This window comes from Equus quagga, chromosome 9 (genome assembly GCF_021613505.1).
Source record: "Equus quagga isolate Etosha38 chromosome 9, UCLA_HA_Equagga_1.0, whole genome shotgun sequence".
In the NCBI taxonomy this organism is placed as follows: domain Eukaryota; kingdom Metazoa; phylum Chordata; class Mammalia; order Perissodactyla; family Equidae; genus Equus; species Equus quagga.
Window position 1 is genome coordinate 67,266,541 of NC_060275.1, and position 21,707 is coordinate 67,288,247.

At 47.5% G+C, this 21,707-nt stretch overlaps 1 protein-coding gene across 8 annotated transcripts in view; it reads right to left on the minus strand.

The window, feature by feature from the left end:
* Nucleotides 1-21,707, minus strand: part of SUGP2 (SURP and G-patch domain containing 2) — a 37,693-nt gene that overhangs the window by 15,805 nt on the left and 181 nt on the right. For 4 of the 8 annotated variants that reach the window (XR_006890097.1, XM_046671446.1, XM_046671447.1 and 1 more), the window contains exons 1-6: nucleotides 21,441-21,587; nucleotides 19,943-20,074; nucleotides 15,060-16,664; nucleotides 11,891-12,011; nucleotides 4,345-4,832; nucleotides 3,158-3,269 (exon numbers count right to left, since the gene is read on the minus strand). Coding sequence is in view for 7 of the 8 variants with exons in the window: in XM_046671446.1 (XP_046527402.1) it covers nucleotides 3,158-3,269; nucleotides 4,345-4,832; nucleotides 11,891-12,011; nucleotides 15,060-16,664; nucleotides 19,943-20,063 (2,447 nt within the window). In the remaining variant the exon portion in view is untranslated. Of the gene's footprint in view, nucleotides 1-3,157; nucleotides 3,270-4,344; nucleotides 4,833-11,890; nucleotides 12,012-15,059; nucleotides 16,665-19,942; nucleotides 20,075-21,440; nucleotides 21,624-21,707 lie in introns of those variants that run through there. The other 4 variants (XM_046671445.1, XM_046671450.1, XM_046671449.1 and 1 more) reach the window with 4 other exon arrangements.

Consider the following 21,707-nt stretch of genomic DNA (forward strand, 5'->3'; position numbering starts at 1 on the left):
CTGAAATTTCACAATGATGTAAACTATTATGAACTTAATAATAATAAAAAAAGAGCTGAAGATCCAAAGAGACACCTCACTCAAGAAATACGGAAAGCACACAAGCACAGTCAAAGATGCTCAGCAGCGTTAAGTCCTCAGAGAAAGACGACCACATTGTGACATTCCCTCCCAATGTCATGGGATGAGAACATGAAAAAGATTGACACTGTCATGTGCTGGCAAAGATGGGGGGAACCAAGACTCCTGGCTGCTGGTAATGCAAAATGATGCAGCCACTTGGCAAGGCAGTTTGGCAGGTTCTTCAGAAGTTAAGCGTGGACCCACGATAGAGCCAGCCTTTCCCCACCTTGGTATTTACCCAAGAGAAATGAGAGTAGGCCTTGTAAGTGAATGCTCACAGCAGCTCTATTTGTAATTGTCCCAAACTGGAAACATCTCCAATGCCATCAACAGGTCAACAAGTGACTAACTGGTCCAGTCATACAAGGGGACACACTCAGCAGTGAGGACGAATGAACTACGGATACATGCAACGACATGGCTGAACCCAAATAGTGACGCTGAGTAAGAAGCCAAGTGAGAACAAACTGCATTTACACAAAATTCTAGAAAATGCAAACTATTTACAGTGAGAGAGAGCTAAGCAGCAGCTTCTTGGGGGAGGGATAACAAAAGGCACAAGGAAACTTTGGGTCACAGATGTGGTCACCATCTTGATTGTGGGGATGGTAGCATGGGTACAGACGAGTACAAATATGTGCAGTTTACAGTAGTCAATTATACTTCAACAAATGTTTTTTTAAAAAAGGTCAAATAATAGGAATAGTTACAGAAAGATATACAGAAGATATTTAAATTTATGAAAAGTTGTTCAATTTTACTCCTAAGAAAAATGCAAACTAAAACTTCAATGAGAAACTTAGAAATTTCTCACCAATCCTACTGGCTCAAAGGTAACATGCCAAAAGGTGAGGGGTGGGGGACAAACATTCCTGACAGTGCTGGGGAGTCTGCACTATCAAACTAAACTTCCTTTGCATTGACCTTGGACCCAACAATCACCCTTCTGGAAGATACTGAAGACTCTCTCCACAAATACAAAGCCCACGCGATGCCGCCAAAGGCTGGGGAGTGAGCCACACTGTACAGGTAGAACAGGCAGGGGGACTTCTGGACAAGTTGTTATAGGGAAGAGGCAAGACGTGAAGGAATCTGTTACACGCAGAAGGCTACTTGTGGTGTCAGAAATAAGGGAGAAATATATATACACACACACTAGAAAGGAATGAAAATGGTTTCCTATTGATAGTGAAGGAGGTGAGACTTCTCTGAGCTTACCTTTTTGTAATTTTCACTTTAGAACCAGGCTGTACTTATTTTTTCTATGCAATTTAAAAGAATAGGGGAAAAAAAGCCCTAAAACTGAGAATTTTCAGAAATAAACGAACCTGATTGTATGTCAAACTGATAACAGAACCACACAGACAAAATGAATTAACTCAAGCAACTGCTGAGCACATTAGAGCTGTAATTTTTCTAAGGGAAAAGAAACACAAAGTCATCTTGGCCGTTATGAAACAGGCATGCTATTGGGTGCAGTCATTTTCATTCTCTTCTATGAGCACTGGGGGAGGGAGTGAGTCACCCCACCTCATGTTGCTGTAGGATCCAGGGCTCTTGCTATGGGGAAGGAGGGGACAGCGCTTTCTGAGGAACACTGCTCAGAAAAGGCTGTCACAAAGGGTGGGAATAACCCTAAACCCGGGCAGTGCCAAGTGCCCAGGATAACGCAGAGTTCCTTTTCAAGCTGTAGTTTTCATTGGGGGAAAAAAGAACCGATGAAATGCTCCCGGCTGCCCTGCACTGAGCTGAGCTGTCCCCCTTGCCTGGTCCTGCCAGGGCAAGGTCCCGCATGCCATGGGCAGCCTGACTCTGAGGTCTGCAGGGCCCAGCAGCCCCTGAGGTCACCAGGCCTATAAAAGGCAGGATCAGGCTGAGCGCCTGCAAGGCTCTCAGCACTCTCCAGGGCTGGTCAGGGTCTTGAGTCGTTTGGGACCATTCAAGGTCCCAAACAAGCTGGAACAGCATGCTCTGTCACTACTGCATCCCAGAAATGCTCTAGGAAATGTGACTTTTGTTTTTTTTTTTGAGGAAGATTATCCCTCAGCTAACTACTGCCAGTCATCCTCTTTTTGCTGAGGAAGCCTGGCCCTGAGCTAACATCTGTGCCCATCTTCCTCTACTTTATATGTGGGATGCCTACCACAGCATGGCGTGCCAAGCAGTGCCGTGTCCGCACCTGGGATCTGAACCAGCGAACCCTGGGCCGCCGAGAAGCGGAACGAGTGAACTTAACCGCTGTGCCACCGGGCCGGCCCGTGACATTTTTAACTATATTTTTAATTAGACTAAGGCATGACTCTCCAGCACATTGGAAACAGGGTAAGATCCAGAGCCCTGAGAGGACTGTACAACTTGCACAGCAGGTGCACCCCATCAGCTCAGAGCAGGAGCCCAGAGGGTTATGCCTCAGTAATAAGAACACTCGGCCTCCAGGCAGCCTCTCACTGAAGGAGGAGAATCCATCCCCACAGGCAGAGTCACCTCTGCCTCTGGGCTGTGTGGCGTTGAGTTTGAGGAAAGGACAGGGTAACGGCGCCCCCTCCTGGCATGAGGGTGCCAGGCCATCACCACATGGAAGAGCTTGTTGCCCACAGCTGGCAGCAAATTCTCATGGGTCCAGAGCAGCTGCGTGACCAGGGACCATGCCCCCTCGTCCTCTGGCTCTCGGGCAAGGACATGCCCTCCTCCCCCTGCTGCCACCGATCTGCCTCTGCTCAGGTCCTGGGGAAGCCATCCCTCTGCTCAGAGCACTCTCTCCCCTTTCCCTGGCCAACTCGCACTTGGCCTTCGGATCCAGCTTAGCTATTCTCCATCCCTGCCGGGAGCTTCTCCTAATGGCCTAGATGAGGGCCGGTTCCCCCAACAGTCCAGAACAGACATCTCTCCCCCACGGCCCTGAGCTCAGAAGTGAAGCCATGACTCATCCCGGGGTGATCCCCTGGACAGGATGCATCTGCCAGGCCAGATGCGAGTTCTCAGGATACTCGTGGGCTGAACATACTCAAATCAAAAGGGTGTGAAGGGCACGTACCACAGGTCAGGGTTGTCGGTGCTATTTTCTATGCTGAACTGTTCAATCTCTGGTCCCACCTGAGCAACAAATTTGGCCAGTTTCTCCGCAGTCTCCATTGTCTTCGTGTCAACTACAAAACAAAGCAACTATCATGCATTGGTTCTGAGCTGCCACTTCCCATGTGAACACCCATGGGGCTTTGGAGACTGATTACAAAGATGGCCCCTTGTGTCCCCTCACTGTCTCCTCGCCCTTTGCTACATGACTCTGCAGCTCTGTCCAGCAGAGACCGACTCTCTTCTTTCCCCTTGAATTGGGGCTGGCCCCGGGACTCCTGCTGGCTGGCAGAATGTGGCAAAGTGTGGAGCCTGGGCCTCAGAGGCCTTGAGCACCTCCACTACCTCTCCTGGAGGCCCAATTCTGACTGTCAGGTGAACAAACCCAGGCTGGCTGCTAAGGGGTGACAGGCATGTGGCCTAGTCACCCCCATCACCTCAGCTGACAGCCCCAGACAACCAGCCATTCCTGCAGACATAGATGTGGGCCGAGCCCAGCTCAGCAGACTCAGGGCAACACTAGATCCCTCTGACTGAAGTCACAATTTCAAGTGGCTCGTTGTACAGCAACAGTTAGAGAATGCAGCAGCCATGCAGATTTTTTCCCCTCTACATTCCCACCTGGTGGTGAGGGGGAAGCACTGGTGAGGAGGAGGCCTACTGCAGAGGGAGAAGGTTACAGCCAGGATAAACAGAAGAAACTGCAGGTCAGTTAACCCCGAAGAGGGAAACACAGAGACTGTGGGGAAGGGGAAGCATAACAAGAGACAAGGGCAGCCCTTTGGAATGTAAAGCGGGCAAGAACAGAGAGAAACGGATCAAGGACTGAAGCCCCAGGCACAGGCACGTGGCACGCTCTGCTGGCCAGAAGTTGGACCTTGCAGGGAGGTGCAGAGTCACAGGGCAGCATTTTGCGTCAGCTCCACCCTCAGGACAGGAGGAAGGGTGGTACAGACTCACAGGCCTCCCCCTTGAGGAGGGAAGAGGAGAGAAAGTGCCTCCCTGCACAGCAGTTTGGGCCAGGTCCCTGTTGCTACCACCTGCTGCCCAGCCCAGACCTCCAAGGTTGTCCCCCTTCCTGCAGAGACCCCTGGAGATTGGAGAGTTGGGACTGGGGTCCAGAGGAGGGAGACAAGAGTGAGCACCAACTTTCAGCAGACAGGCAGGGAGAGGAGGTCTGAGGGGCTTCAGAGACGTCCATTCCTCCTGGCTTGGGGGATGGGCCTGAGGCTTCTGGGCTGGGGTCCCGAGAAGAGGGTCCTGCTGGGTCTGGCGGGCAGTCCTTGGCAGTATCATTTCCATCTGGCTGGGGCAGCTTTCCCTGCAATGAGCCTGTAGCCTGCCGGCTGTGGTGTTTCAGCCTGGTGCCCGAGGAGAGGAGGGTCTGGGTCCCGGTGGTCGCTCTCCTCATCTTCCAGCCCCGGAGCCCTTGAGCTCGGAGCAGCCCCCGCCGACGGCCTGGGAGAAGCCTCTTCTTGAGGCTCCGGACTGCTCGAGCATATAGCATGGCTCGGACTGCACACTCGGCCGCCATTGGCTTCTGATCCACTCCTGGCAAAGTCTGGCTCATGCGCTGTGTTTCTGCTAGCTTCAGCTTGTAATATTTATACTCCAGACTACTGTCATCTGACAAAAACCTGTTAAAACAAAACAGGCAAAGCAGAACATTTGTTAAAACACCAGCATGACCAAATTGCTGCTGCAAATAGACTTCTGCAAACACTTTCCAAGTGGCGCCCTTCCTGCTGTTGGAGAGGCTCCACCGGCTCCATCGAGGACCAGGAGCCAGGCCCAGGTTACCCTCCTGTCCAGAGTGACCACTGGGCAACCAGGAGCTTTGACTGAGCACTGGTTGAGATTCTTCCTTGATTTCTGTCATCAGCAGCCATGAAGGAGCTCACAGCTCCTGGTGGCCACAAAACACAAACCAGTCACCCTGGAGCCATAGAAGCACTCTGCTACCAGCACATAGCAAGCATTGCCCCTGGACCTTGTTTTCATGGTGGGCACTCAGTGAACTTTCAACTGCATTACTGAGGCCAGCATGCCACTACTGTGGAATCACGTGCCAAAGTCTTAACGAGAACAACACAGAAAAGAGAAGGAGTTTGAGTCACATTTACTGACCCAGAAAGACATCCATGATATGGCCAGTGGAGAGCAAGCTACAGAAGAATACCAACAGTGATAACACCATATGAAACTGCTCTGTGTACACACATCCACGTGTATTTCCTTTTTTCATAGGTGGAAAGAACATAAGGCAAACTGAATAATTTGCTCTGGGGTCTGGGATGCAGAAGGGTGTGGAGGGGCACTTTCACATCATTGATTTCATTTACCATTTCACTAGCACCTTCTTTCAACTCTACTAGCCCTTCTCTTCCAGGGTCTGGACTTTCTCACTATTTCCTTCTATCTTCATGTACTGAAAGCCTGTCTTCACTCTTGACTTCTGGTAAAGGCATCCAAGGTGGCACCTTCACCCCAAGTGTCGTTGTGGATGTGTTTGGGGTCCAGTGATCTCCCTGCTACTTCCTTCTGAAGATTTGCTAATTTCACTTTGGATTCCTCTTCACTTGGAAGTTATTTAGAAGCATGTTTTATTTTGGCTACTACTGATTTTGACTTTTACGCATTATAATATGGCCCACATGATCTGCCTTCCTTGGGATTGCTACAATTTTCTGTGTGACCTCAGACATAACAGGTTTTTGTGAATGTTCAATTTCAGTTTGTATTAAAGAAGAATGAATGTTGTTTGGTAAGAACAGCAATATTTCAGGTGGCTTTCAGACTGTTTGACATTGAGGCCACATATTAGATGAAGTTCCTCATGATCAATGACAGAAGCCAACTGGAAGCAAGGTGGCAGCGCATAGCAGGGTGCTAGTAGCACCATGTTGACATGGCGTGTCCCTGGTGGGAAGCTCCATACAAAGCTCCTGCTGATTTGCACAGTCAAGGTCTGGCTGAGTCTGAGGAAACAGGCTGCAAGCTGGCTGCTCCACTGCCCTGGACCCTCTGCTGGGCCAACAGCAGCATCTTGCAAGACCGTACCCTAACAAGCAAGAGTTCCCGCAAAAGGGAACCATGGCCAACACTGACACTCAGGTTCTCAAGTCGAACGCAGCCCCAGCAAGGCCACCCCTCATCCAGGGCAAAAGTGGAGTCATCACCCAGGTGACTGAGATCCCTTCGATGTAAATCCTTTTCCCCTGGATGGTCTGATGCCAAGGGCAGTCTGAGAATATCAGCCACAAATCCATCTTCCCCAGTTCTAGTGGAGTATAATATCAAGAGCAGAGAATACCCCCCGACTCTAGCCTGCTGGGTTCAAATCCCAGTGCAGCCACTTATTAGCTGTGGGATTTTACTGAAACTTTCTGTGCCTCAGTTTCTTCATCTGTAAGATGTGCAGATGATAAGCAGCAGCTACTTCATTGTTTTGTTTTTAGACTTGAGTCACACACTTTTCATTATAAGGAAAATGCTTTGACTACTGCCTGGCATTTGTTAACTGCCCAAGAGATATCAGCACCTCCTCTTTATCTGTTCCTGCCTGTTTGCCGTGTTCTAAATCCTCTACAACCATATTTGGATGACATCATCTACCCAATTCAGAGAAATATAGTCAAGTCTCTTCAACCATGGTAAGGACTTAACAATGCCTCTTCTATTTCTAAATGCTGTTTATTTACATAGCTCAAAGCTCTGTGGTTCTGGCATGGAGAGTCCCAAGTGTTGTAGCTTCTGATGACTTTCCCTTGTTAGTAATCTCTTTTACCCCTCTGAACGCTTTTCTCTGTTTGATCTAAAGGAACATTTCCACACCTCTCTCTCTCGTAGCATTTGCCTGGTATGTAATGTTCCATCTTTGTTTTCCACTCCTTGTGTTTTAAGTATCTTTGAGATGAAGCAACAGCTCGTGCTTCTAAACCCAAGTCTCTGGCTAGTAAAGGTAGCGTCAACCACAGGACACTTATGGATTACTAATAAGGTTGAATGTACTCAAACTTGTCTCCTGTCTGCCTTTCTTTCTTCATGTTTTTTTTTCTTTTATTGCTTTTCATTGGACTGAATTTCTTTTTTTGCTCCCCTGCCCATAGTGGTACAGAAATTATAATCCCATTTCCAAGCCTTTAATGGCTAATCAATACACATTAAATTCTTATTTTCTGTCAATATCCAGAATTACTCACTAGCTATATCCTCACTCTGAACGAGACAAGAGCCCCAGCACCCACTTCCCTCCTCCCCCCCGCCACCTTGCATATTTAGATCATCTGGGATTTTAGAGTTCTTTCCCCAAGCATCAATTATTCAGATTTTGTGCTCACTTCTGGGCACTTGGACAATCCTGCTGAGGCTGGCTGAGGGATTGCTGGCCACCTGCTTTTCCCTGAGTCTGCAAACATGTCGACCTGTTGGGCTCTCCCTGGAGAGCATGGTCCAGCAAAGGTCAGGGCCATCCCACTCCTAGGGGACAATTCAGAAGCTGGGAGAAAACAAAGCATGACATGTTCCTTCAGCTCTATGTCTGGCACTTTCGGGACCATTCTATAGGTTTGTTTCTTCGCAGGCTCTCACAGAGACTAGAGGAAGACCGCCAACTGGTGCTCCAAAAGAGGAAGCAAAGTCGTAGTGGGCGTCTGTCTGCACTACTGACATTTTAGTGCACAGAAGGAGCAGGCTGCCTTGGTGAGAGGCTGTGGTAAGTTCTGTCCACAAGGCTCAGCTGTGAACAAACGCATGTTTGCCCCTCCTTGGGGGGAGGCGGAGGTCTCAAATCTCTGCTGGATCTCGGAAGGCGAAGATAATGGAAACTCTTCTTAGATCTGTCTCTGAAGGTCTGAACCTTTCACTCACTCACTAATAAAAAGAACCTATTTGCATTGGGGCCCAACAAGAAGTGGGTCTTCTGATCAACCACTGAGAATTCCTTAAACACTGACAGGAGAGTGAGCTAAAATCCTCATTTATCTTGGTAGTGTCGACAATAATGCATAAAACTGAAAGAGCAACATAGGCTTATCATCAAGAGATACGGAGGTAAGTGTGAGAAGTAGCTTAAAGAACTAAAAAGTGACTGCCTCCAAGCAGTGGAACTAGCATGGGAACCAGCCACAGCAGAAACATTTTGTTTTTTCTGATTAGTTCAATGGATTTTTCTGGTAAACCACAGATAAGTACTACTTTAAGAATTTAAACATACATACCAAAAACCTAAGCTTACTAGTTTCTTATCACTGTTTTTTGACAGCACACTCTCTCTCTCATAGTCACTGGGTAATTCCTTCTGAAGGAGTTCATGGGCAATCAAGTCTTAAGTCCAGCTCCCTGCTCTTCATCCGGGTTTATTCTATCTCCCAACCACTGAGATTTTTATCTCAACAATCAGATTTTTCTTTTCCAAGATCCTTAATAGGTTTTTTCCCATAACAAGTAGCTCCTGTTTCATGGATACAATATACTATTATACACCTAAGACTACTAGTTACACAAACACATTTTTAGATTACAGTAGTCCCCCTTATCCTTGGGGTATACGTTCCAAGACCCCCAGTAGGTGCTTGAAACTGTGGATAGTACCTAACTGTATGTTTTCTCCTAAACATACATACCTGTGATAAAATTTAACCTTTAAATTAGGCACAGTAAGACAATAACTAATAATAAATAAATAACAGTAACTAATAATAAAGTTGGCTTTGAAACCATTATTAAACAAAATAAGGATGATCTGAACACAAGCACTGTGATACTGCGAGAGTCGACCTGATAACCAGCTACGAAGTGACTAACGGGTGGGTGGCGTATACAGCATGAACAGGCTGGATAAGGATGACTCACATCCTGAAATGTGAAACTGCAATAAGGGGGGACTACTATAAGTCTCCTTTTTCTTATAGTAACTCTGTCTTCTCAGGTGTCAGCTCTGTTGAATGTGGTGACTCTCCTTCATGATGCTGATTTTCCTCAAATATCTGATTCCTAGTTAAACGCTTATTTCTAATTTTGTACCCCCTCTGCCCATATGCACACATAACTCTGGCTGTGGTTCTATCTGCCACCCACGGCTGTCAGTGATCATGAGCCTGCTGGGCTGTGTGCAGTAGTCATGGGGCGGAGGCGCACGCCTCCAGTCCTCTCAGGGCCCCTCTCCCTCCAATCCAATCACCTTGTCAATCACCTGGAAATTGCCCCTGGGCCTTCTAAGTCTAATGGCACCTTACTTAGAAGGTTTGGTCTGTGCTTTCATCTGTCAATCTGAGGCTATCTAGTTTCCTTCCTTCAGAATACACACTGGCTGAGAGCAACAGCCTGGACATGAATCTCAGCTCTGCCTCTTACTAGCTGTACATCCTTGAGGCAAAAGCCCCTTTATTCTGTAAAATAAGGATGGCAACATACCTACCTCCAAAGGCTGTTTGAGGATTTGGCCAGCTAGTGCTGAAATCAGTAAAGAACTGAGAATAGTACCACGTGCACAGAAAACAAAAGTGTTTGCTAAATAAAAGTATTTCATAAACAATGCTGGTACAATTAGGTTATTGGGTTTTTAAAAAATTTTAAGTTATATGCCTACCTCATTCTATACATGAAAATAATCCAGATGAATTCAAGACTTCTGTAAAAATAAAACCATATAAGTTCCAACCCTTTCCTGGTAAATCATGCTGGTTAAGACAAAGCTCTGGTACTGTTCATGGAAACTTACACCTTTCTAACATCTTTAGTAATTATGACAACAGGAATACTGAGTTCAGCATGGTTACAATGTTGACTACACAAATGCTAAATAGATCACTCAAAAAGAGGAACTGTATGAGGCTGGCCCAGTGGCACAGCCTCAGCAGTTAAGTTTGTATGTTCCACTTCAGTGGCCCAGGGTTCACCGGTTTGGATCCTGGCTGCGGACTTAACGCACCACTTGTCAAGCCATGCTGTGGCAGGCGTCCCACATATAGAGTAGAGGAAGATGGGCACAGATGTCAGCTCAGGGCCAGGCTTCCTCAGCAAAAAGAGGAGGACTGGCAGCAGATGTTACCTCAGGGCTAATCTTCCTCAAAAAAAAAAAAAAAAAAGAGGAACTACAACTAGATGTCCTATGAGAGAACATGCAATCTCATTAATTAACAAAGTTACAAGGTAGAACATCACAGTATGAAATTCTCTTTAAATCAAACACTCAGGAGAGGGAATGGCACACTTAGAGTGGCAGTAAGAGTGTCAATCAATGGGGACAAATCACTCACAGAAAGTAACCTAATGATACAGATCAATGGTCTCCACCAGGGCAACTCTGTACCCAAGGGACACCAGGCAGTGTCTGAAGATATTTTTGGCTGTCATAGCTGGTATGGTGGATTCCACTGGTGCCCAGCGGGTAGATGCCAAGGATGTGGCTAAACATCCTGCAATGCCCAGGACAGTCCCTACCACAGAGGATGATTCAGTCGCAAATGTCAATAATGCTGCAGCTGAGAAACTAACATAGACCAAAGCCTCTAAAGTGAGCTTCCCCTTTAACCCAGCAATTTCACTCCTAGATATTATCCTAATAAACTGCCAGAAACACAGACGGAAATACAAGCAAAACATTGTTCACCGTAATGTTACTGATAGCAGGAAAAAACTAGATAGAATCTATGAATCCACCAATGGGCAATGGTCAAGTATGGTATGGCACCTGTGTGCAATGGAATTGCATGCTATTGCTGATAACAAGGACAATTATGCCAACTGTAAAACACAGGACACACTACAGGAAAGTGGTGGGTCTCTGAGTGACTACATTGTTGTCTTTTTACTCTTTTACAAAGGGCATATGCCACTTTTATATTAAAAAAAAGTATAAAACTTTTCCACTTCCTCCAATCTACTCTAGTGATCATCCTAAACACACAAGAAAATGTAATGCATTAAGCTATGCACTGAAAAAAATTAAAAATTGCATACAATCAAAAACATTTCAGAGTCCAACAAGAAAGAAATGACTACATAAACTCTGACCACGACTCTGTGGACTAGTAAACACAGTGTCTGAACTAATGTTTACAAAGAGTAGGGAACACATTTTTCCCTGTCATCTAAAAGAGGAGGCTGTATTATATCGTAGCATAATCACACTTACGTTAAAAACGAAAAACACCAAACAGCCCATGGTGAGCAGAAAGACTGGAAGCAAATACCAAAAATGTCAGTGGTTGTCGGTGGGCACCAGGTGGCTTCCCCTGACTTTGCTCCTCTTTACTTTCTCTAATAAGTACTGTATTTATGACAAAAGCTTTAATTTTAAAAAGTTGTTCTATTCATGTGAAGAGGCAATAAGGCAAAAGGAGAAGACAGTTAAGCAAACAGTAGCAATAAAACACAAAGAGCTATTGTGCCATACTTCTCAACTGACAAGCACTCTGCACACACCTCTCACCCCTCCTTAAACCAGCACAGCAGGGCGAGGAGCTCGAGGCCTGAGTGAGAGATGGCCACACGGCAGGTCTGCAGCAGGGTAAACCTACTCAGGTAAACCTGACCCACCCTCACGCTCCTTCCTCTGGCAGACACCATTGCTCAAAATAGGCATCATCTCCTCTGCTCTGGACACCATGAGAGCAACACAAACGTTGCCATGTGCTCTACCACAGGGATTCGCTCTATGGGAGGCATCTGCAGGGCCGACATTTAGACCTACCAGTAAGCGGGGTCCTCCTTGAGAAGAGCTCTCTCTTTGGGAGACAGGCTGCCTCCGACGACACGTGTGACCAACTGGTCGATGGTGTCCACCACTTTGTGATCTGCTCGCTGGGGGACTGCTGGAACACACAGAAGGGCTTTTCTGAGAAACACACTGGACCACATGGGGCTTGGGAAGACCAGGACAGAGTCAGTGGCTTAGAATGGAGCCTAAGCAGGCACCAGACACCAAAATCCTCATTCACAAGAGATCAGCATTGAAAAAAGGAAAGTGGTGTGTTATTCTAGAGACCAGTATGTAAAATATCTTCCCAAAAGCTTTAACAGCATAACCACTAGGACAGAAACAGTCACAAGCTTACAATGACTGGGCAAAACAATGTGTGTATATATATTCTATAGAAGGAAGTGGTATGTAGCTTAACTTGAATGCTCTCATTATTAAGAGGAAACTGTAAAGATATAAAATGTATCTAGGTATAAAACATGTAAAGAGAATACCTAGGTTGTGATTCTCAATATGAAAGAGGGGAAAGATACATAAATACGGATACATAGAAAAAAGATTAGAAGGAAATACACCAGAAAGTTAACGGAGGTTATCTATGGGTGGTAGATTAATCAGGGATTTCATTTTCTTTGTGCTTTATCTATAAAAAATAAACATACATCTGTTTTCTGTAATCAGAAGACACATACACACACACACACACATAAACTTACAAAGAAAAATTTCCCAATTAAAAGTCAATGGTCCCAAGATAAGTGTTCACAAAAAATACTTGCTAAACATATGAAAAGGAAACATAAAGTGTGAATTTTCTTCCATATGAATTGTAACTTACAATGCCACCAGCAACACAGAAGAGCACCTGTGTCCTCAAATAATAAGGTTGCTTAGTTTTCTGATGTTTGCTAGTTTTAATAGCACGGAATGGCTTATCAGTTTACTTAATAAAAATCACCCCTGAACTGATATTATGTTAAGTGAAATAAGCCAGACAGAGAAAGATGAACTCTGTATGACTCCACTCATGGGTGGAAGTTAAACATAGAGACAAAGAGAACTGATTGGTGGTTACCAGGGGAAAGGGGGGGTCGGGGGAGGGCACAAAGGGTGAAGTGGTGCACCTACAACATGACTAACAATAACGTACAACTGAAATCTCACAAGGTTGTAAACTACCATAGTCTTAAAAAAAGTTTAAAAAAAAAATCACCCCTGAAGTGGAGAGGTCTTCCACTTTGTTCTGTGGAGTAACTGCACTGTCTTGTCCTTCCCCGTGTCGGAGTTGCAGCTGTGAGTTTATCACTGTGAGCTCTTTACACAGGATAAATTGATCCTTCAATTGTCATGTTATTGCAAATATTTCCCCTTTGAAATTGCTTTCCTTTTTTTTTGTTATTGGCTCACATCTTATAGAACTGCTAGTTTTACATGATTTTACAGAAGAGTAAGAGTTCAAAGTCAGAAGCTTTCCAAGACAACACAATTTGTGGATCACCACAACCATCTCTAGAGAAGGTGACTATAAGCAAGGGCCAGAAAGTGGGTCCCAGCCTTTGGCCCAGAAACCCTCCTTCTGACACCATAGCCTTTAAAGCAGGATTTAAAAATAAAAAATAAAAATAAGAGTCATAATCAATACCTTCAACGAAAGATCTCATCCCAGCATTTCTAACAGTAATGGAAGTAATGAGACATGGGCACTGCTGCCGTCCACTTGCTGCCCAGACAGCCGAGGCTTGCAGATGCCAATTACAAGGGAACTCAGCTCTGCTCAGCCTCAGAAGCCTCTAGTAAAAGGCAGCATGAGTCCAACATCAAGGGAAAGGTGAGGTAATTCACGTGAGGTCAATATCATAATGTAGCAAATGCTGCAGAAACACATACAAGGGCCTTTGATAAGCCTGTAAAAGAGCAGACTAGAGCCTGTGTAGCAGCATGGCAGGGGACAGTGGTGGGCAACTTCAGGTGATGGACGAATTTTCCCTCCTTCATACAAAGTTCTTTAGTATTGTTCTTACACTGACTTTCCACTCTGCCACTTTGTGGGGCGTGGGGAAGAGGGGTTCCGCTGCAGCCCTAACGAGCCCACTTCTGGAAGACTCCCCCTCCAGGAGTAGGTGTGGCCACCCACCCATGGTGGAACCTACCTAGTGCCAAATGCAGTCAGGGGTTGGAGAGGGGGTAGAGGAGTGAAGAGATTCAGGAACAAATGAGACTTCCCCACTCAGCTGGGGCAAGAGAAGCTGAAAACTGCATCAGGAGGAAAAGGGACTTCTTCCTAATGTAAAGGGGGAAAAGTGCTTCCTTGCTGGTCACATGGCCACTACGTCTGCTCACGACCACTGGGATGTCTGGGCTGAGAGAGCATCCATCCTGGGAGCTAAGGAGGAGGGAAAAGGGACACCAAACAGCCAGTTGTTTCTATTTCTATTACGTCTTTCTTGGCCTTTCCTCTCCCCAGTAAATCGACTTGTTAACACCAGGTTACCAGTTGTGCCTAAGCGATCTGTCGACCTTTAGCCAGTCTAGAAAAGCAAGCAGGTGGAAAGGTGCCTCCACCACTTGGACTGACTGGCTGATCCCTGTCTGTCTCTCAGCACAGCTCAAACATGGCCTGCTGTGGCCTCCGTGACTCCCCAGGCTGGGCTGGGGCCTCTCCTATGTCCCCCTAATCCCAGCACAGGAGGGGCTGAGTTTTGTGATTTCTTTCCCTCAGGAGCCTGGAGACGACTCAGAGACAGTGCCCAGTGTTTACTCTTCCTTCTGATAATACCTGGGGCAGGGGCAGGGGGACACCTGTTGGAACAAGCCTTCTTAACCTTGGCTGCAGGACTGTACAAACCCCCAGATAGTGCAAAATTGTGTACAAATATATGTGCATTTTTCCCGGCAAGGGCCACAGCTTTTCATCAGATTCCCAAAGGAGTCTGTGACCCAAAAATGTCTAAGGATTTCTGTGGTAGACAGATTTCTAACACGTTTACAGAATGAATGGAAGACATGTATATGGGCCAATCAGAGTTTTCTGCTAAAATTCTGATTCTATAGTTGGTTAAAGAACCTCTGTGTAAAAACCTCAAAGAGAATAAGAAATGTTACAAGAAAACATGGAAAACAACAAATCACAACAAATAGAAACTTTCGCTGCTTTCCTTACCATCACTCAAACCACAAGGAGCCTTGGCTTCAATCTCGGGTTTGGTAGGAGGAACGGTTTTCTCATCTTGAGTGGGCTCAGGTTCAGCTTTCTTGACCTGGAGTGGACATCCGCTGCTAACCAGCCAGGCCTTCAGGTGATCGATGTACTCTCTCCCAAACAGAGTGGAGTCCTCGAAGTTTGGAAATGCGGCAGGAGATGGAGCTATATCTTGGAGGCCAACAGCTTCTAAGATTTTCTCTTGCCGGAAAGAAGAGGCCAAGGAAAATGTCTGTCCTAAAAGGGCCAAAGACTTCCGGCAGAGAGAATTGGTGGTCTCCAGGGCAACAGCCAAGTCCAGGGGGTTACTGAGGGTCTTCATCTTGACACTCAGCTCATAGGCATTGCAGGCCATGAGCAGGGGTGTGACACTCTTCAGAAGCCGGTCTTGAAGCCTCATTATGTACTTGTCAAAGGGCTTTATGATTTCAAAAAAGCAATTTTTGGTCTTCACAGCACCTTTGTCTAATAGCATGTTTAAAAACTCGTTATCGACTCTGGGTGTTTTCAAAGCAGAGTGCTTTAAAAATTTGATAGTAAAAAAGCAAAAATCTCTGTGCTCTGGTTTTAAGGAGCATTTGAACGAGGCGAGCATTTTAGCGCAGGTTTCAGTTTCGAGTTCGAAGAGAGTCTGGAAAAGCTGGGAAAATTTAACATCATCTTTTATGGTGTGGAATCCTGCCCATTTGATTATTTCTATCCCAAATCTTGAAAAAACATCTGACTTATCTATGAGGTCAAAGCTCATCTTTCTTCTGGGGAGCCGAATATCTTTCAGATTGAGCCCCAGAGGGATCTTCTGAGTGGGGAATTGGATATCTTCTGTACCTGGGTTTGTCCCTAGGGTTACATCAGGACTTGGAGTGGTTTTCTGGATTTGGTTAGTCCCCTGAGTTTTGGGAGTAATACGATTTATAGTGGGTACTTTCTTCATGCTCACGCTTCTCAGGGTGACAAGTTTCCCAACCCCCACTTTAGGCGTGAGCAGACCTTGACTCTCTCCCTTTCCTAGGAGGGCACCCTCCTGGTCAATGATGTTTAGACCTTGGCCTCTGCCCTGGACTTGACCACTGCCCCTGAGCACAGAGTCTGCTTCCCCTGGACGGTCCACGTCGAAATCCCGACTCTCTTTCTCCAAACACTCTTTCTCAATCAGCCTGGAAGAGCCAAAGTCCCCCAGTAGTGCAGAAGGACCAAAATTATACTCCTGTGACCAAGAGGATTCTTGAGAAACTGGGTGGCCAAAGTCTTGTTCCCAAGAGCCACGGAGTGCAAATTTCCAGTCCTGAGAACGGAAATGTCCCAATTTCCGGTGGCCAAAGACCTGGTCTCGGGAGTCAGGGTGGGAAAATTCCAGATCTCGGCCACATTCCTTACGAAAGTAGTTGTCGTCACTTACAGAAGGGTTGCTTGATCTGAAGGAAGGTCCTGGAAATACATCACTTCTCAGGCCTTCCCTGGCAGTTTCTCGAGAGTGAGCTACAGATCCGCCCAGAGTGTATCTGCTGTCACTGTGAATGTCATCATACATATCTGCTCTGGCTCTTGGGACTGTCCTTAGAAGATCTGAAATAAAAGATCCAAAAAGAAACAGAGGTACTTTAAACCTGAGGCTGCAAACAGACACTCCAGACACCACCAGCCAGCTGCAGTGCTTTATCTGCCTAAGAGCATTTTACAAATTCGTATTTGTTGCCAACATTTAAAATGTGTGTGGTTTCCCTGAAAAATGTGGACTTACTCCTTATAAAAACAGAGACCTACAAGTACTGGGCCTGCATCTGCCCTGACGTCAGTGTCCCGAGGCTGGGCAGCAGGGCCCCTCTCTCATTCAGACTCCCCGCCCTGGCTCTGCGGGTGTCTGGTTTACTAGGCCTCTTTTAGACTCAGGGAAGGGTGTTTGGTGCTCAAATAACCTAGACTTGTTTACTGCGACTAGATCACTTTGTATTTCGACCTCTATCACACAGCACATGGCTCTTCCCATCCTCCCTGCCTCCCACGAGGAACTCTCTGCTTACAGTGCCACTGAGGTAGGAGCCACGCTGAACTGTACCCACCACAGCTGACCGGGCCACAGCTGAGCACTTGACCCAAAGCTGGTTGATACGCTCCCTCGTAAAGGTCCACTGGGCCAACTAATCCTTTGAATAAAACAGAGACTGATGCAGGTAAGAGAAAGGCAGAAGTGAAATAAGCCACATCAAGAGAGGCTACAATGGAAACTGAATAGTGCGTGTTTTCGTCCTCCTCCATGTAGAAATGAGGAAACTTGAAAGCTAAATTGGCATTTGCTCGTTCATGTATAAAGAATCTCTGTAAGAAGCTAGGAACATAAGGGAACTATGGGGGTATGGAAACAGTGGGCCTCAGAAAGACTTTTCATGGAGAACCTTCTTTCTAGCTTTGAATCAGAATCTATTACCGAGTCAAAAAGTGAAATGGAAAGGGAGAGAGAGATGCCAGGAGTACGGTAGTAATGGGTCGAGAGGCCACGGGAAGCCAGAACCTTGTATAAATTCTCAACAGGTACTCACTGAGCACCTACTCCAGGCACTGAAGTGACAGCAGGAAAAGGAGACAGCAAAGCCCTTGCTCTCCAGGACTCGTCAGTCGAAGGAATCAAACAGTGAACAAAAATCCATCAGGTGTAAGGAAGTGCCCATAAGAAATATTAAGCGGTGGGAATGTGAAGAGGGAAAGCCATTTTTAGATAGGCTGGTCAAGGAGGGCAGCTCTGACAACAATGTATCTGAGCAGTAGAGGCCTGGCATGAGGGGCCAGACCCTGCGATTATGGGGGAAGCCTTCCAGGCAGAGGGAGTGTGAGAACAAAGCACTGAGGTGGGACCAGCAGGGCACAAATATGGCCAGAAGGGAACAGAGGGAACGAGAGGCAAAGTGGTAAGAAGGCAGCTCCTAAACTCTGCTGCACACTGGAGTCCCCTGACTTAATGAATCAGGTGGGGTGTGACCTGGGCATCAGGGTTCTTAAAGGGTCCCCAGATGATTCTACCATGCAGAAAAGTTAGGGAACCACTATGATACGAGATGCAAACAAAAGGCGGGTACTAGATCAACTCAGGCCCTTGATGGAATGCTGGAGTTCTCTCTAAGTGAGACAGAAAGCCACAGAAGGGTTCTGAGCAGAGGGATGACCTTACTGGCCGCTGTGTAAGGAACAGACCAAAAGGGATGAGAGTGGCTATGGATGTGCCAGCAAGGAATCCACTGGGGTAATCCAGGTATTGATGGCCTGGTGAGGGCGGCAGCATCAGAGGTAGAGTGGTGGCTGGATTCTGCACAACAGGATTTTCTGATGCCTTGGTTTACAAGGCATCAAGGCACCAGAACTGTTCAGCGTAGAGCAGAAACACAGAGAAAGCCTGACCAATGGACCATGCAGCTCTGTGACAGACAGATGGTTCTAGAACTGTCTAGCATCCTGCTGGGATTCTAGTTTCCCCCTCCCTAATCTTTCTTGATGTAACTAAGATATGTATTGGTGTTTGAGTCTCTAGATAAAGATAAATCAAGATTTAAATCTCCATATACACATACATATGTATTCATGTATACGTATAGGTATGCGTGTATATACATACACACACACCTAAGTGTTCAGGGTTACAAAAATATATCACTTTTTGAATTGAAGGATGCACAAATCACCACAGATATGCTTACCTCTGAGGTGTAAGGAAGCAGATGAAAGGCTTTTTATGTTTTACTCTTAAATATTTCTTAATCCTTCCAATCTTTTATAACAGGAACATTTTCCTGATTTTTGTACGTTCACAAATTTTTTGAAAACTTGTAATTTCCGAAAATTACTACTCATGTAATTTTGAAAACTCAGAACCCAGAGACAGCCTCTGAGGCTCAGTTTCTATAGGTCCAAAGCATGTAATAACAGTTATCCCTACTCCATCCAAGTGTTTAGACTCATTCAACCAACACTAAGGAAGCCTCTCCCGCACCGAGGATGGCTCAGGGGCTAATGCAGCAGTGAGGAGAGCAACAACAGGCTGAAGGAGGACTGGAGGAGGCAGGTGCCCAGCAGATTCCCCGGGGGTTCGCCTGTGCCAGGAGGGGCAACCAAATCAACCTCAAGGCCTGCAGGGCCTTCCTGTGAGCTGGGTCTTAGTGCCTGAGGGAATTACCCAGGCAGAGCTGGGATTCAAAGCACAAACAGGCGGCAGAGCTGAAGCACGAAGCCCCAGGCAGGGAGTGAGGGTCAGAAGCCTCGAGGCAGTGGTGAGGGACTTCCACGTCTTCCTGCCATCTGTGTGGGCACCATTTTTCATTCTGCTGGCATGATGTTCCAAAACCTTCCCAAGGGAATGTTTTCAGGCAGGGCCTACACTTGGCAACTCCACAGGGCGCCCCCTGTCACAGCCTCCTGTCTTGCACACACCACTGTTACCTGGATGCTCCTGCACTTGTCTGAGGATGTAACCCTGAAATGAGGAGCCCTAAGAGTCCAAGCAGGGCCTTGGCCCAGCTACGTTGGCATTAATAGATCTGTGGGGAGGACAGGTTTGCAGGGAATGAAGCCAGAAGCTGAGAACTGTTCAGGAGGAGATTGTTACAAGAATACAGGCCAAACCTCGGCAGCTGTAGTGGGGATGGAGCCAAGAGATGGAGTCAAGAAGCCTTCTTTAGGTGGGGGAGGGTGCCTGGAGAGTAGAGGCTCCAGATATTGACAATACCTACTTCTGCATAATGATTTGACAAGTGGACCCAAAGAAAACTTTATCTCCCCTTAACAAATAAAAGAAGCTGCATACTTCTGCCCAAGGCACTGAAATCCTCCACCCGCAAAAAACAAGCATTTTGATTTACCTTGAGCTTTAAACTGAAGAGCTTCGCCTACAGCCTCACTACTGGGGTCCATGTGATATCGATTAGCTTTTTCTTGTAATACAGCATCAAAAGTCTCCTGCGCAATTCGCCTTGCTGCCATGTTTCTCTAACCTGTAGTGAGAGGTGGAAAAAAGACACTAAGAATGACAACTAATGCTCCCAGAGCCTGTTCTTTCTACTTCACCTAATCCTCAAAGGAACAAGGCAGTGATCCATAATCCCGCACGGTACTTGAGAGGGAAGTCGGGTTATTTTAAGGGGGCCTCTGCCCTCACCAAGCTCACAGGTGTGTGTTGGCTTAGAAGGAACAAGACAAGCACAGTGATCTCGGACAAGTTATTTTGCTTCTCATTTCCTCGGAAGCCCTTACAAGCTCTATCAAAGCAGTCCTATCTTCTTGGGGCCGCTGAAGACTGCACGAAGCAACACACATCACTGGACGTAGTGCAGGGAAGCAGGACCACAACCCTTGCAAATTGTGGTTAGGAAAGACATCATCACTATTTTCCCTTCTCACAGACAGAGCCAGGAAGCTCTGAGAACCGACCTCCCCTCTGAGAGAAGCCCCTCAATGAGTGAGTGGAGGAAGCCCTGACTAGTGACAACGAGCTAGTGACAGCTTGCTCTGTACTAGGTCCTGTTGTAAGGAAGGGACTCCCTACAGGGACTCCCCTTTACTTCTTGCAACGACCCACTGAAGAAGTGGGTCCTGTTGTGAACGACATTTTTCCGAAGAGGAAAAGGAGGACTGAGGCTACGTGACCCATCCAAGGTCAGCCAGCCCGGACTGGAACCTGGCAAACAGGACACTAGGAGTGGGGACAAAGCCCTGAAGACCGAGTAAAAATGACTGCGAAGCAACAGTGAGGAACCCAGCGGCGGCATCCTTAACCGCCAAGACATCCTTTCATCTTGAAAGCTCCAACCTCAAGATCCAAGCCTGCCCCCGCGTTACAGTCTTTCTTATACCCATCACTCCCTTTTCCCATCTTTCAGCCCTTTTCCTGGGGCGCCCCCTGTTCTCTGTAGCGAAAGGCAGGGTCTCCGGGCCAGGAGGCCCCGGATCAAATCAAGTGAGCTACCCTTGCTGTGCCTCCGTTACCCCATCTATGGAATGGGCAGCTACGGGGACCGAACCAATTAAAAAACGGCAAAGGGCCCGATGCAGCGCCCGGCCGCGGTTATCGCCACAAGAGCGCGGCCGCTCCGAGTTCGGGGGGAATGAATGAACGACTGAACGAATGCACCCGTCGGGCGTGGCCCGCCTGCTACCCGCCTCCGAGGACGAAGAAAAGGGGGCGTTGGGCCCGGAAAGCCGCAGACCGCCCCCCAGGCCCACCCAACAAGGCCGTGGCCACCGCGCAGCCCGAGGGCCGAGCCCCGCGGCGCCATAGCGGAGATGCGGGGCCTTCGGGGCCGAGCCTAAGCCCCCCACCCCTGGGGCCGCCCACCGACGACGCCCGGGCCCGGGCCTCACCCCGAGCCCACTGCGCGCGGAGACACTCCCGCCGCCGCCTCAGGCTCTTCACCTGCTGCCGCCGCTGCCGCCGCTGCCGCCGCTGCCGCCGCCGCCGCCGCGCGAGGCGGGGACATGCAAATGAGCCAACGGTCTCCGCAGCGCCGCACCGCGCAGGCGCAAGCCGCCGCCGAGCCCTTGTGCGCAGGCGCAGGTGGCCGCGGCGGAGCCCTCTTGCGCAGGCGCGCTGCCCGCTTCTTCAGGGAGTACGCTCCCGAAGCGACAAGT